Consider the following 15,908-nt stretch of genomic DNA (forward strand, 5'->3'; position numbering starts at 1 on the left):
CTTCTTTCTGTAGTCATCCGCGGTGTCGACCCGTCTTACACAGACGAGGAAGTTCATGATTAACTAAAACTGGAAGGCTACACCGTTTCTAAGGTACTTAGAATTCGCAACGATCGTGGGCCCACCATCATGATTCGCATCCTCACTCTCCATCAAGAGACAATCGACAATTTGCTTGCTCGTGGAGCTTTCATATACAATCGCAAACATCGAGTCGAACCATCGCGTTCAAAGGCACCATTACCAGTTCGATGGAAACGCTGCCAAGAATATCATACGCATAATACAGCTAATTGTAAGAATGACTTCAAATGCGGTTACTGTGCAGTACCACTCACAACTCATTTATGCACTAATTTGCACCATCCAGCGAAATGCTCTACATGTCCGGACAGCCACCCTACTTATAGCTACAAATGTAAAGCAAAACCGGACCCAACACCGCAACATTCAGAACTCGTTGCACCCTTGCGTACTACTTTTGTTACCACCCCTCCGCCCACAGTAGATACTCCAGTCATAATAAATCAACTGCTTACTTTTCTTACTGTTGCACTGCAAAATATCCATCCTTTCATCCGGCCACACATCTTACAGCAAATCACGCTTGCAGCCAAAGCAACATTTCACATTCACTTCACAGCAACATATTCTGGAAATTCAGTGCATTTTCATGCATCTCCAACAACTCAAACCGATTGAATTTAATTTCATCATGGCTCTAAACTTTCTTTATTTGAACATCAGATCCTTTACTAAAAACAAATTTTTGTTTCAAACCCTGCTACTCGAGGAACATATAACAGTTTTTCTCTTAAACGAAACATTTTTAACCAAAGCAACTCCATGTCGCCTACCTATAGCAACAATCTACATCCGGCCTGGCCATCCCCTCCCAATATAATTTGTACAACATATTTCAAACACCTATCGCCACTATATCATCATGGCAGATTTTAATATGCACAGTCGCTCAGATCACGATCGTACCAATTTCGCAGCTTTTATCACCGCACACATCACTGGAACCATTCATCAGTTACCAAAACCCACTCGGCCAATCTCTGACACAACACCGGACATCGTTATTACGTCTATCAATCTAATAACTCATAGCACTATTTCAGTACGTGATACCCTGGGAAGTGACCATGCTCCTGTTAAACTCACAATAAATCTTCACTCTTCTGCTTCCCTTCGTCCTCAATGCTTCCCCTTCACGCATCTGTTTTCGGTTTGATAAAGCTAACTGGATCTGCTATTGCTCTTATCTTACTAAACGCACTCAACACCTTTCATCACCCACTTCAGAAGACGACCTCTACAGCACTGTCGATGCACTCACTTCTACTGTCGATACACACTTTACATTCCTACCACCAAAAATATTCCATATCAACCTCGACTGCCACCACATTACCTGACTAGGATCACACGTTCTCGGCAACTTTATCGAGATTACATTCGCACCCGAAATCCTGATGCCTTACATCATCATCAACAATTGCAGAGAGCTGTGCACAACTACATCCGGGCCTATAAACTTCGGCGTTGGGTAAAAACCTGTAATAATCTGTCTACCACCAGTCATCCTACCAAATTTTGGAAAAAGTTCAACGCTTTATGCAGCAAGTTCACAAAAACTCCCTACCCCATTCTGATCGGCAACTCCGCAGCTCACACAGATACGGAGGAAGCAAATGCTTTTGCAGATCATCTGCAGAACATTTTTACGCCACCACCACCTGGAATTACATCCCATGTTTCAGACAAAGCCGGCACTTCTCCATTCTTGCAACCCAATACGATGCAAGAACTCAGTGTCGATCAACATGTTACTGCACCCATCACTGTTCGAAAGGTCACAGATACCATCAAATGTAAACGAAACACAGCGTCAGGCTTCGATAATATCACTTATCGTCAGATCAGGGAGTTTCCACCTACACTACTCATCCTCATCGCCAATCTCTTCACCTTTATACTTCGTACAGACTACTTTCCTATGTCTTGGAAAACATCTAAAACACTTATTTTTCCAAAACCACATAAGCCTCCTCATGAGATCTCTTCTTACAGGCCGATCCAACTCACAAGCACATTCAGTAAAATCTTTGAACGCATTCTCGTCAAACGCCTTCATATTGACAACCCGCTCAATTCGTGCCTAAATTTGGGGATGCAAAATTGAATTGAGCTGAGCGCCTTCCACTCACCATCTAGAATGAGTGGGCAAGTTCTCTTGTTCATATGCGAGAGGTTTATAGTTTAACACATAAAAATTGGGGATTGAGTTTGAATGATAACACATCGATTTCAATGATTAGATAACAACTGTATTTCTTATTCAATGAAATGTCGTAAGTGTAAATGTTGTAAATTTAAACCGGATACTTGGAAACTTTTCCAGACGAGTATCGCGTATCGAGCATTGAGCGATTGAATCCTGAATAGGAGAAACACATACCTTTCAGTTTTCTTCAAACGATGTTCTCTGATGACCTCGGTGTTGAAGCGTTGATTCCAGTATCGCCAGGTTGATACTTCAAATAGACAGGCGTCGCTGGTCAGTGGCTGTTTAGCATTGATTCCAGTCTCACTCTCAATGCTCTGGTTAAACTAACGATGGCTGTTAGTCTTCCTTCGATGTCGTGATTGAATTCATACGGTGAATATCGAACATTCAAACTGCTTTGATAAATTGTAGAACTTTCTAACAAAATACGGGAGCTTCTTTAAAAGCTGAAGCTTCCATCAAGATCGCGACGACTTCTGTCGAACAACTCCTTTTCCATCTATCTCTCTGTCTTGCTGTCTCCGTTTTCTGTATCCGTTTTACTGTCTCTGTTTTACTGTCCAGAATCCCTCCTGTCTCTCGGTTTTGTTTAAATCTTCAGTTCTGGAATTCTGCGGCGTCGTCTGCTGCAAGGCACGTGTGACCTCCTTTCATTCGGAAAAACAAATTCTTTCCTCGTGTCAAGACTCAAAAACTGCAACACTAGACATGCTCCGATTTCTCGATTCTAGGCAATTTCCTCATATCAGTGAATGTGTGAAATGTTCACAAACATATTACAATTACGCTTCATAATTTTCAGAATGTCATTAATGTCGGAGTTAACGCATTACATACATTTTCTTCCTGCATTCGCAGACTATCCATTGTGCATTTTTGTTTACTAGATCTTGCTGACAATTAAATGATATAATTCTACCAGCTTGCGTTAACCTCGATTTTTAATAGTTGTTTACCTTACCTCATGATTTCTAATCTTTCATAAAAACCCAATATCCATATACTAAATAAAACTGATCATTAAAATGAAATTCTTATACATAAAATTCTGATAAAATTTGGGTACTGCCACAATATCTACCTCAACACAAGAAATATCATTCCTCTCACTCAAGCAAGTTTCCGTCCTTCTTTCTCTATATACGATCAACTCTTACGACTCACAAGCCATATCACCACACACTATAATAGAGTGAAGCCATCATGTCTCGTCCTATTCGATCTCGAGAAAGCGTTAGATAGTGTGGCATCTCGGACTTATTCATAAACTAATCAGGCTCCAGCTTCCTACAACATAATCCGGCTTATCTATAACTTTCTCAGGTCGTCTTACTTATGTATGCATCAACGAACATCTATCTTATCCCATATTCTTACTATCCGGAGTTCCACAGGGTTCTGCCCTCTCCCCGCTGTTATACATTCTGTTTGTTGCTGACATATCACGTCTCCCAGAACAAGTCTATTCTTTCCAGTACGCAGATGATACTGCCTTTCTCGTTCTAGGAACATCCATCCAGCATATAAATAATATCCTACAAACAGCCATCACATATTTCAGTTTTTGGTGCTGGAACTGGAAACTCAACATCAACGCTACAAAAACACAGGTTATCCTCTTTATCCCGACAAAGAAAACAACTAAGGTTCGCCGCAATCGCCGTTGCCTATCTCTTCACGTGGACCAGGTTCCACTACGGGCTACTAAGGCCGTCACCTAGCTAGGCATCACATTCGACAAACACCTTACCTGGACGCATCATCTTAAAACAGTTGTGACCAAAGCGCACAATCGTCTCAACTTACTTAAATGTCTCGTAGGAACGACATGGAGTCTCAAACCACACAGGTCTTAAACACCTATAAAGTCTTTCTCCGTCCTAGTCTCACCTATGGTTTCACAGCTTGGATTGCAGCATCAGACAAATTCTACAACAAACTTCTTATTCTCGAACTTCATGCTCTCTGCATTGCATTTCTCATAAAATTACCTATCCCCACACAAGACTTGTATCAAGGCATTACTTTTCCTACCTTGTAGTACCATCTTGAATCCCTTCGACTCTCCTACCTAAGACTCCGATTTCAAACCCAAAATCCACTACTTTTCAACACAAGGCACTACATAGCCCTACATCCCACACCCACACGGTATCTTCACACGTCATTATCTCTTCTATTTACATTATACCATTATACGCTTCCTCCTGATGATCCCTCACTCTTGCTTCTGAACGATTACGTCACTCATATTCATTTACCTCTCATTTTTCCATCATTTCATGCACAGTAATGTTCTCATAGGAACTTCGGTTCATCACGTCTCTCATCATATCCTAGAGTCCTTCTAGGCAAGAAGATAACTGCATTCGTCCACTAATATGTTCCTATGTATTGTCCTGTGATTGCACCGCATCTCATACTTCATCCTCATTAATTATATACTCTATTACTACGTTATTATCATCTAGTTTCTATTCTCCTGATTATGTTTATTGTACATGTTACCTAAATAGTGTTCCTCATTTATTGTATTATTGATGTTTGTTCATATTCATTTTTCATAACAGCTATGTATGTATGTTTATGTTGTCTATTTGTATTTGTCTATTTTCTCCACCTAATGTTAAGGAACAAAGTTCCTTAAGTCCATTACTGCTATGAAAGAAATTCAATAAAGCATTTAGACCAACCAGAGATCTCATAACCCCGAATCCCTTCACATTACTTCCCTAAAAGTGGGCGTAACCCTCTCAAAGGTAGCTAGCCTCAGCTAGCAATGTAAAAAATCATGAATGTCCCACACCTACCCGGTATTTTCACACTCCATTATGTCTTCTGTTTACATTATATCATTACACGCTTCCTCCCGATGATCCCTCCCTCTTCTTGCTTAATGATTACGTCACTCATGCTCATTAGCCACTCATTTTTCCATCACTTCACGCACAGTAAATTCCTCATCCTAACCTGAGTCCATTACGTTTCTCATCATAGCCTAGAGTCCCCCTAGGCAAGAAGATAACTGCATCTGTCTGCTAATATTTTCCTATGTGTTGTCCTGTGTTTGCACCTCATCTCATCACTCTCCACCATTAATAATTATGCTATAATACCACGAACAATCACTTTGTTTTCCTCATATTTATATATCCCGTATTGTTTATATAATGTTTCTAATTTATTAGTATTCTTTTTATGTTTTCTACTTTCATGTTCATAACAGCTATATATGTTATTCTCTTGTGTCTATATATTCATGTATACCTTTAAACCTAATATTAAGGGGCGAACAGTTCCTTAAGTCTCTTACTGCTATGAATAAAGTCTCCTAAATCACTTAGACCAACCACAAACCTCATACTCTGCCTCTTAACATCATTTCCCTAAAAGAGAGCGTAACCCTCTCAGAGTCTCAGAGTAGTCTTTCGCTAGCAATGTAAAAAAAATCATGAATGCCCGTCATTCATTCCTTCGTTTTCAAAACGGCATGAAGAAAACGCTGCCCAGTTTTCCCGCTACTAATTTCATGGCGCCAAAGGCAATCGTGGTTCTTCAAAGGCTGTGTGACGCCATCGGTAAGCAAATATTTTATTTATTTATATACGTATTTAATATCGTAAAATATAATACCCCCGGTCAATTAAAAATAATTAAAGGGTTAACAAAAGTAATATTAATCACAATTCAGGTAATTTGTATACATTAGAATGGTATGAATAATTTAAAAAAATATGCTCTAATTAAAATGATATCAAAATGCCACGCCCACTTAAAATGCTCGAGTTTTACATGCATATCATTAAAATAACCAACCCCTTATGCTCTAATTTAAAACAATGCTCGAGTTTTACATGCATATAATCAAAATAACCAATCCTTTATGCTCTAATTTTTTTAAAAAAATGCTCGTTTACATGCATATCATTAAAATAAACAACCCTTCATGCTCTAATTTTTAAAAAATGCTCAAGTTTTACATGCATATCATTAAAATAACCAACCCTTTATGCTGTAATTAAAAAAAAATGCTCGAGTTTTACATGCATACCATTAAAATAACCAACCCTTTATGCTCTAATTTAAAAAAAATGCTCGAGTTTTACATGCATATCATTAAAATAACCAACCCTTTATGCTCTAATTAAAAAAAATCCTCGAATTTTACATGCATATCGTTAAAATAACCAACCCTTTATGCTGTAATTTGAAAAAAAAAATGCTCGAGTTTTACATGCATATCATTAAAATAACCAACCCTTTACACTCTAATTTAAAAAAATGCTCGAGTTTTACATGCATATCATTAAAATAACCAACCCTTTATGCTCTAATTTAAAAAAATATGCTCGAATTTTACATGCATATCATTAAAATAACCAAGCCTTTATGCTGTAATTTAAAAAAATGCTCGAGTTTTACATGCATATAATTAAAATAACAAAGCCTTTATACTCTAATTTAAAAAAATGCTCAAGTTTTCATGCATATCATTAAATTGATCTAGTTTTAACTAATTAATATGGAAAAACATTAACAAATGACCTAGTTTTACATCATCATATGCTAAAATATAGCCTTTTTGAAAATCAAAATATGGCCAAGAAACATGGCTTAATTAATCCTTAATTAGGAAAAAGTTCATTAAAATGGTCATAAATAGACTCCTTTCCTACTAACCATCACGTTGCTATTGCATTCTTTTTGTTTCCGTTACGTGTAACAAGGAACCAAAATTTTCTTCTTAATTTTGAATATAATATTAAATATAACATAAAAATTCATTCACGTATTACAGGGTGCACCTTTGTAGGGTGCGTCGTGGGTCATTTGGTAAGATCTCGAAAAAAAAAAAGCCTTCGTAGGGAAGTGAAGAGAGTTGAGGCATATCGCTACTTTTATATATATATATATATAGATAGATAGATAGATAGCTGGACCGATTTTGACGATTTTTGGTACATGAGTATACTATGGCGTAACAAGTTTTTTTTTTTATCACATTAGTTGTTCCCAAGGTATAGACGGGTTTCAATAATTTATACTAAAAAATAGTATCTCGCAATCATTCCAAGTTAAAAAGATTGAACTCGGTACATAAACTGCTCAATAAAAATAAGCGGACACTGGTCCCAGAGTTTAAAGAAAATGTATTAAGGGGAGAAGTTGTATTTTCTATACAACTAGAAATTAATGTAAGGATGTTTGGCGGGCAACATCTCCTAGACTGTTGCACAGACTTTGATGATTTTAGCATATGAGTAGGCCATTGCCTTACTTAATTTTTATTACATTATCGGTACAGGAATGATTGGTGAGAATAGAAAGGGGTAACATGTAAAATCATAAAAAACGATGGATGTTAGTATCCATCCATGGTTTTCGTGGTCCATGAGATGAATAGTGACTTTTGATGTGAGGTGGAAAATTTTCCGCTATATTTTTCCGGAAAATTTTCCGTTCTAAAAAGATATCAGTAATCAATAACAATTCCTCAGCAATCATAAAATTGATTGAATTCATGTATAGAAATGTTAAAAAGTGAAAGATCGTTTAAAGAATCTCAAAAATTTTCATGGCTCAGACAATTTTCAGTACTATGTAGGAACAAGTTAAACAATTTTTGAGGAATCGAAATATTTTCTGTCTTATATGGAAAAGTTGAAGAACTTTTTATGAGTCTGAAAGTTTTCATCATTTTGAAGCAAAAAGTAAAACAACTTTTTGTGAATCAGGAAGTTTTATTGCTCTGTAGAAACAAGTGAAAGGAATTTTCGTAGGAAAATTTTCATCACGATGTAGGAACAAGTGGAAGAAACTTTCCATAATCCGGACAATTTTGGATATTGTGTAATAGTGATGTTAGGTGGAAAATTTTCCACTATATTTAATTGCACATAGAGCTACAAAATTGAATTTCTGTAGATGAAAGTAAGTCAGCAGAAAATTATAATTTTCCAATTAGCTTTCGGGAACCGGAAAATTTTCTAATATTTCAAGTTGAGAAGTAAAATTTTACACAGTGTTTCTCTCTCTCTCTTCCTCTGCGAGCTCCTTCGTTGCCAAGCGGTTAGCATACGCGCCTTTGGCATGGAAAACATGGGTTCGATTCCCAGCGGGAGCTCATGTAGTTCGGATTCCACGTTAATCAGTTGGTCCCGTCTTATATAGTCTCGCTGCTGAAAGGGACGTTAAACTCAAAATCAACTCAATTCGACTCCTCTCTCTCTCTTTCTCTTTCTTTCTCTCTCTCTTTCTCTCTCTCTCTCGCTCTGTGCGTATGTGTGTATGCAAAGTGCAGAGAACATACATCGAGTTCGTAGAGTACAAATATCCCATTCTATTATTTAAAATTTCAATTTATTAAAGGTCATGAATATTTTCCGATTCATAAAAACATACTCCACTTATTCCTACATCGTTGTTTAGCCGTAACATTAATTGGTAATAAATATTGTCTTAAAAAGTTCCATGAAGTGAAAATCTAGCGATTCTTCATTTCAAAAATGTTTCAAAAACTTCAATGCGTTCTTCCCTCAGAATCCACCTTTGATCTTACAATATTTTATTTCGTCAGTTTAATACGCATAAGACGCTTTTCTCATAGCATTACTACTTTTATAGATTTACATACTGCAACATTTTTAAATAAGTAGATATAATATAACGTGCCTACTGCAAATTTTTGACTACCCAAAATTCGAGTTTAAGTAACTTATGAAAGCAAATACTGACCATTTTCTGGAAATAAACACTTATTTATTCATATATTCATTCAGAAGAGAAAGTGAAATATAACTAATAAGGAAGCTGATTTGTGTAGTTGTTCTTCCAATAAAATAATAAAAGAAACATAAAAAATATATATACGTGTTCTATCGAATTGTCATTATTTCTAATACATTTTTATACATAATAATGGTAGTTTACAATACAAATATCTGCTCTAAGATGCTGATTATACAAAATTCCAATATTGAAATTGTGATTTAGAATTGTTAAACATAATAAAATCATTTTTTCTTTTTTCTGTTACAAAAATAATCTTCATAATGAACTTTTATGTAGTTATTTCATTACATATGCAGGCCTACGTGTGAAGAAATAGTGGAATTTTATGTTACTGAAATTGATACATTCACAAAGGTTTCTTTTCAATTTCTTGTTACATTTTAAATATTGGAATGGGATATTTGTTCTCTACGAACTCGATGTATGTTCCCTGCACTTTACACACACACACACACACACACACACACACACACACACATACACACACACACACACACATACACACACACACACACACACACACACACACACACACAGAGAGAGAGAGAGAGAGAGAGAGAGAGAGAGAGAGAGAGAGAGAAACACTGTATATTTTTACTTCCCAACTTGAAATATTAGAAAATTTTCTGGTTTCCGAAAGCTTATCGGAAAATGATAATTTGTTGCTGTCTAACTTTCCTCTACAGGAATTGAATTTTATAGCTGAATGTGCAGTTAAATATAGTGGAAAATTGTCCACCTAACCTCACTATACATAATATCCAAAATTGTCCGGATTATGAAAAGTTTTTTTCACTTGTTTCTACATCGTGATGAAAATTTTCCGATTCATGAATATGCCTTTCACTCGTTTCTACAGAACAATAGAACTTTTCGATTCACAAAAAGTTGTTTTACTTTGTGCTTCAAAATGATGAAAATTTTCCGACTCATAAAAAGTTCTTCAATTTTTCCATACAAGACAGGAATTATTTTGATTCATGAAAAATTGTTTAACTTGTTCCTACATTGTACTGAAAATTGTCTGAGCCATTAAAATTTTCAGATTTTTTAAACGATCTTCTACTTTTTAACATTTCTATACATGATTTCAATCAATTTTATGAATACTGAGGAACTGTTACTTGATCACTGATATTTGTTAAGAATGGAAAATTTTCCGGAAAAATATAGAAGAAAATTTTCCACCTCACATCACGGCTAAACAACGATATAGGAATAAGTGGAGTGTGTTTTTATGAATCGGAAAATTTTCCGTTTCAAAATTTTCCGGAAAATTTTCATCACTGTACAGAGCAGACAATTTTTCGATTCAGCAAAAATTGTTCCACTTATTCCCAAATAGTACTGAAAATTGTCTGAGCGATGAAAATTTTCAGATTCTTTAAACGATCTTTCATTTTTTAATATTTCTATACATGAATTCAGTCAATTTTATGAATACTGATGAATTGTTACTTGATCACTGATATTTGTTAAGAACGGAAAATTTTCCGGAAAAATATAGAAGAAAATTTTCCATCTCACATCACGGCTAAACAACGATGTACGAATAAGTGGAGTATGTTTTTATGAATCGGAAAATTTTCCGGAAAATTTTATCACTGATAATGACCCTCCAGATACCGTTTCAAGTCCAAGTTTAGCTCCCATTACCATGAGGGGTGAGAAGGGGTCAGAAGTGGAAACAGATTGCGTTAGGATTTTTATCATTGTATTTTCATTGCAATACATATCCTGAAGGGGAAGAGGTTCAAAAACTTTTCTTAAATATATTCCTCACGTATGAAGAAAAGGGCATTTCAACTATTAGATTGTAGAAAGAATTTTGGGCCAAAATTTCGGTTTGTAACATAACTGGTTTGTAACGTAACACAATTTCTTGGATTTCATAACTTTGACTTAAAAATTGAATTTTCCCCAATTTCCTAAACTTTGCCATCAATTTCTCTTCATTCAGGAAATTTGCGAACAATATCTGATAGGAGATACTTTTTCTGAATCATGTTAGTGCTCAGAACAATAATGAAAAGTTACACTGAAATAGGCGTGAAGAACATAGCGTCCTTCAGGTGTCGAATTAATAACCAGATTTAACAAAACAGTTGCGTATAATTTTATATATAAGTAAGTTATTTGACTCATGTTTACATCTTTTTAACAGAGTTAGAGAAAGTGGAGTTGTTCATTTAATTTGCATGTATGTATGTTCGCGATTACATCGACAACCGTCGGTCATATTTTGATGCAATTTCCCTGATGAAATTAACAATTCACAAGGAAAGTTCTTACGTATAAACTATTTGAACATTCTTAATAATGAATTGATTATTTTTCAAAAATTCAAGGCGTGTCTTCAGTTCCTGATGAAGAAAAATATTCTTAAACATGTGGCAACCAAATAATCAACAAAATAATATGGGTTTCACATAACTAAGGGATTAAAAACTTATTTGTAACAAGGTTTCTCCAAATGGTTTAATACTGTTTGTTGTTGGATGATTAGGTCATGACTATTTACGTGCCAATAATGCTTGACTTTTGCCAGAATTTCACCCTATTTTCTGTGATGGCCACTCACTGCGAGTAGTATCTTTGACATCAAAAGTGGAAAAATGAAACCAACTTAAAAGAAATATAATTGAATTTAGAAACACACTAAAGAGCAGAAAATAAAATATTTTAGAAAACAAATATGAACCAACTTCGAAACGCACTAAAAAGGTAGAATAATATTAATAAAGCGCTTAAAAGCAGAAAAAAATAATTTATTACTATTTTTTATAAAAATGTTCTGGAGTCGAGCCAAGCGAAACATATTAATGAATCATAAAATTAACATCGAGATAATCTTATATTTGGTATTAATTTGTTCGGCTCGGCACGACTTAAAAACAAATGTTTTATAGGTAGCAGCTATAAATTGCTTTTTTCATTTTTAAGTGCTTTATTATTATTTTCTAATTTTTAGTGCTTTTTTTTAAATCGGTTTTCCATTTTCCTGGCGTACCAGTTCTGGAACCCTGTCAATTTAGTTGATATACACTAGTACAGTGAAACCTCTACTAACGGACACCTCTATAAAGCGGACACCTCCCGTAACGGACATATTTTGTAATCCCCAAACATTGTAATAGGAAAAAAACATATTAGCAAACCTCTCCAAAGCGGACACTCTCTAGTACGGACACGGACAGTCTTTTCTGTCTTTTATAGGTATTGTTTACCTCCGTATTACGGACACTTTCTCTAGAAGCAAGTTGTAAAGTGTACTAAAAATACATTTTTAGTAATTCATACATGTGTCACCAAGGAAGCATTGAGACAACATTTTGCCGCTTCAACTGTCTGCTCAGCAACCTAAACGAAGCGTTTCTGTTCAACAACACTTTTAAGTCCTTTGCTTGCATCCCACTCCGACTCAAGTTGTTTTAGACACAAAAGTGATTCACAGTTGCCCGCTGTTTGGGATGAAACGTTATGGTAGTGTCCCGCTGGAATCTCTATCCAACCAGAAGAAAAGTTTAGTGCTTTTTACCCGCAGGTATGCATATTGTTTCAAAAAGGACACTTCTAGACTGCAATTAACCCACAAATTAAAGCGACATACTGAAAACGTAGGAAGTAGTGATGAATGTAAAGCGAAGAGAACTATGACAACTTATTTCCATGTTGTGCCTCGAACATAGAGTATTGGATGGCGGAGAATAATGCGGGTACAGTAACATTACTGTAATATTCGTAAATACATGATTCATGCAAAAATATTTTTTATCTAATTGCATATTACCTTGTTTACTAATTGACGTATGAAAATATTGAAACCTCTTTAAGGCGGACACCTCTCTATAGCGGACAAATTTTGATTCCCCACGGCTGTCCGCTTTAGAGAGGTTTCACTGTATATACTATTTTAAACTGATAAAACCACAAGTGGTAATTTTAAATATTTTATTGGAATTCAACGTTTTACATAAATTGTGATACTAATTATTGAATTTTCATTAAACCCCTGGAATTGACTTCATATTTGACTATTTTTTTTGCAACATTTTCTTCGCAGCACTCGGCACAAACTATGTTCAGTGTGTTTGCCCTAGTGGATTCACTGGATCCGGAGTTGGTCCCAACGGCTGTACTTTGACACAAAGTCCAAGCGGCGGCGGAACAAGCGTAATAGTAAATCCTTGTTCTAATAATCCTTGTGTTCATGGTGTTTGTTCATCCATTGGTAATAGCTTTACCTGCCATTGTCAACCAGGATACACAGGTAAGTCTAAGTTGAACAACATATTTAAAACGTGGATAAGTATTTTACTTCTTCTTTTTCCATTATGTTTATGCTTATTGTGATAAAAAATGTTATAAAACTATAGTAATAAGTATGGCCATTGATTATCCTAGTCGATAAGAAGAGCTCAAATTTGTAAATAACTTGTGCTAGTATTATGTTGAAAATAAAGTAATTTCATCTTTGTGATCAAACATCAAAGTGTTGACATTTTCCTAGATATGTTTCTTTTTAAATTTGCTATGATTCTTGTTCCCAGTAGAGGAGTGTAAAAGAAGTCAACCGACACTTTCACACAGTATCATGTATACCTATGTTGTTCTGTCTTTGAATTTAAGGCTCCAATATGGAATGTAAACCTTTACTCAATAAGTTTGTACTGAGACTGTGCTATTCAGTCGACTATCTTATGCACCTCCTATAGAGCTTAAGAAATTTCGAATCGATATACGGTTGACATGCATATCTTTGTACAGAAACTTCTTACACTAAAATTGTTGGCATATGTTAAACAATATATAGTAATTTTAGTACATTATGCATGTCAACCGTAGCGCCACCAGTAGCTGATGCAAGAATTGTTTGATCGTCGGCGCTTGCTCTGTGACTCATCAGACCGCAATAAATTGTCATTCTGTGTAGTGTTCTTCTTTGATTCGCGAGAAAATGGCAAGTGACAATGGAGGTGGTGGCGGAAATGCAATAAACAAAACAAGAGCAGAAGACAAAATGCAGGAATTAGGCAAACTGATAGCACTTTGAAGTTCTAGTATCTATTTTTAGGTATTGAAGTAGTGTCTTCATTATTCGATTAAAAAAGGACCAATAGAGCTTTTTCATTCGTTTTTCGTTTGCTTTTTCGATTTTAGAGACATTGTAGAACAGGTTAAGAATGGTTTCACGCCTTTTTGCGTCGAGACATGAGATGATGACGTCTAAAAAATACTTTTTGTTAGGTCTATTTTTATTATTTTTCGGCGGGCTTACTTTTGCACCTAGAAGATTGAAATTTTGTACAAACATAAAGTCCACCGAGTATTATTTATCAGGTTTTACAGATCTCTGCGTTAACATGGGGGGGGGGGGGGGTCCAGAGAGGCAAAAAGTAAAGAACAGTGATTTTTTGCCACAAAATCCCTTTTTCCGCGATTTTTACGCCTCAGATATATTGTGGAGACATGCGAATAGTATCGTTTGAAAGTCTGTTTTATTCTAAAGAGAATGAGGTACAAAACATGACCCTAGGATAAATAGGGATGTCTCACGAAATTTTTTACATGAGATCAGGGTCTTTTGCTGTATTCTGGGGCATTGTGAGGATCATTGGTAAATATTTTCCTCGTCCTTACTACTCAAGACAGAAGCTCGAAATTTTGTACACACCTTGGTATTTTTAAGTTGATTTGCAGATGTCTATGTTAATACAGGGGAGTCCAGATGGGCTCAAAATTCGAATTTTTTTTCCGATTTCTCTCAAAATTTCCCACCTCAGGGACATGATACGGAAATGTGGATGGTACCGTTTAAAAGGTTGATCTATTAAAAAAAAAACAAAAAATAGGTATGAATCATGATGCTACGATAAATAGATGGGATGTATATTTTCAAAAATTTTATAGCTTCATTCAGCATATCTGATTTAATAATTCACTTTAGTTTCGAACGTTTATTTATTGTTCCTTTTGAGTTACAAGAAAAGTCCCGAAAACCCTCTAAACCTCGATAATTTCGACTTCCAAGTAGGTCTTGGAGCTGCCGAACGTAGAGGCAAACCCGAGACGCAAAAGAATTACAGTGTGATTCCGGAAATAATCTTTTATATGATTTTTTTTTTGCATGCACTACAATGAAGGGTGGAGGAGAGGATAAGCGCTTCAGGCGGCAGGATTAGGTTTAAGAAAAAACTAAAAACCAAAGCTACCACGAAGTAAAATCGCAAATTGAAATGAAATAGCCTTACCTAAACGTGTTCGAGATTTCAATGCTGACTCACTAAGGCCAGTTTTAGACGAAAGCATTTATCGTAGCATTTCTCGTAGCAGATATGCTGCCAAAAATCTCGTATAATATTCTATGGCATCAAAAGTATATTGCGCTTTTACACGGTAGCATTTTGATAAGCATTTTGTCGTGACGTAGCAAACAAATCACTGGAAAAAAGCGCAATTATGGCTTCAAAACTAAAAACAGATATTTCAATCACTATTTCTTCTAAAGCCCGTTTTTGCATATGCTTGTTATGATACAAAGGACTTTTAACGGTGCAGTTATACTATACAGATCCATAGATTTTAAAACTTACAGAAGCAATTTCTAATATTTTAATAGAGTAGTGTATAATTAATGGAAATATGGTGTGCACTTACATCTGAGATGAATATTTACGTGGAACTATAGAAATTAAAGTCGAACCTGAAATGCACGTAATCTTCAATAAGCTGCAATAAAAATTTTGGAAAGTCTGTAATTTCCCCATTTTGTATCGTGAACAGAACCCAACCAACCCTTCGGAGCTTCTGACCCGTTCCC

General features: G+C 35.5%; 1 protein-coding gene across 1 annotated transcript in view; it reads left to right on the top strand.

The window, feature by feature from the left end:
* LOC145683884 (cubilin-like) overlaps positions 1–15,908 on the top strand; it is a 1,291,374-nt gene that overhangs the window by 233,380 nt on the left and 1,042,086 nt on the right. The window contains exon 12 of the mRNA XM_081755522.1: positions 13,152–13,358. Coding sequence (XP_081611648.1) covers positions 13,152–13,358 — 207 coding nt within the window. The remainder of the gene's footprint in view (positions 1–13,151; positions 13,359–15,908) is intronic.

This window comes from Thermobia domestica, chromosome 4 (genome assembly GCF_964235325.1).
Source record: "Thermobia domestica chromosome 4, izTheDome1.hap1.1, whole genome shotgun sequence".
Classification (NCBI taxonomy): Eukaryota; Metazoa; Arthropoda; class Insecta; order Zygentoma; family Lepismatidae; genus Thermobia; species Thermobia domestica.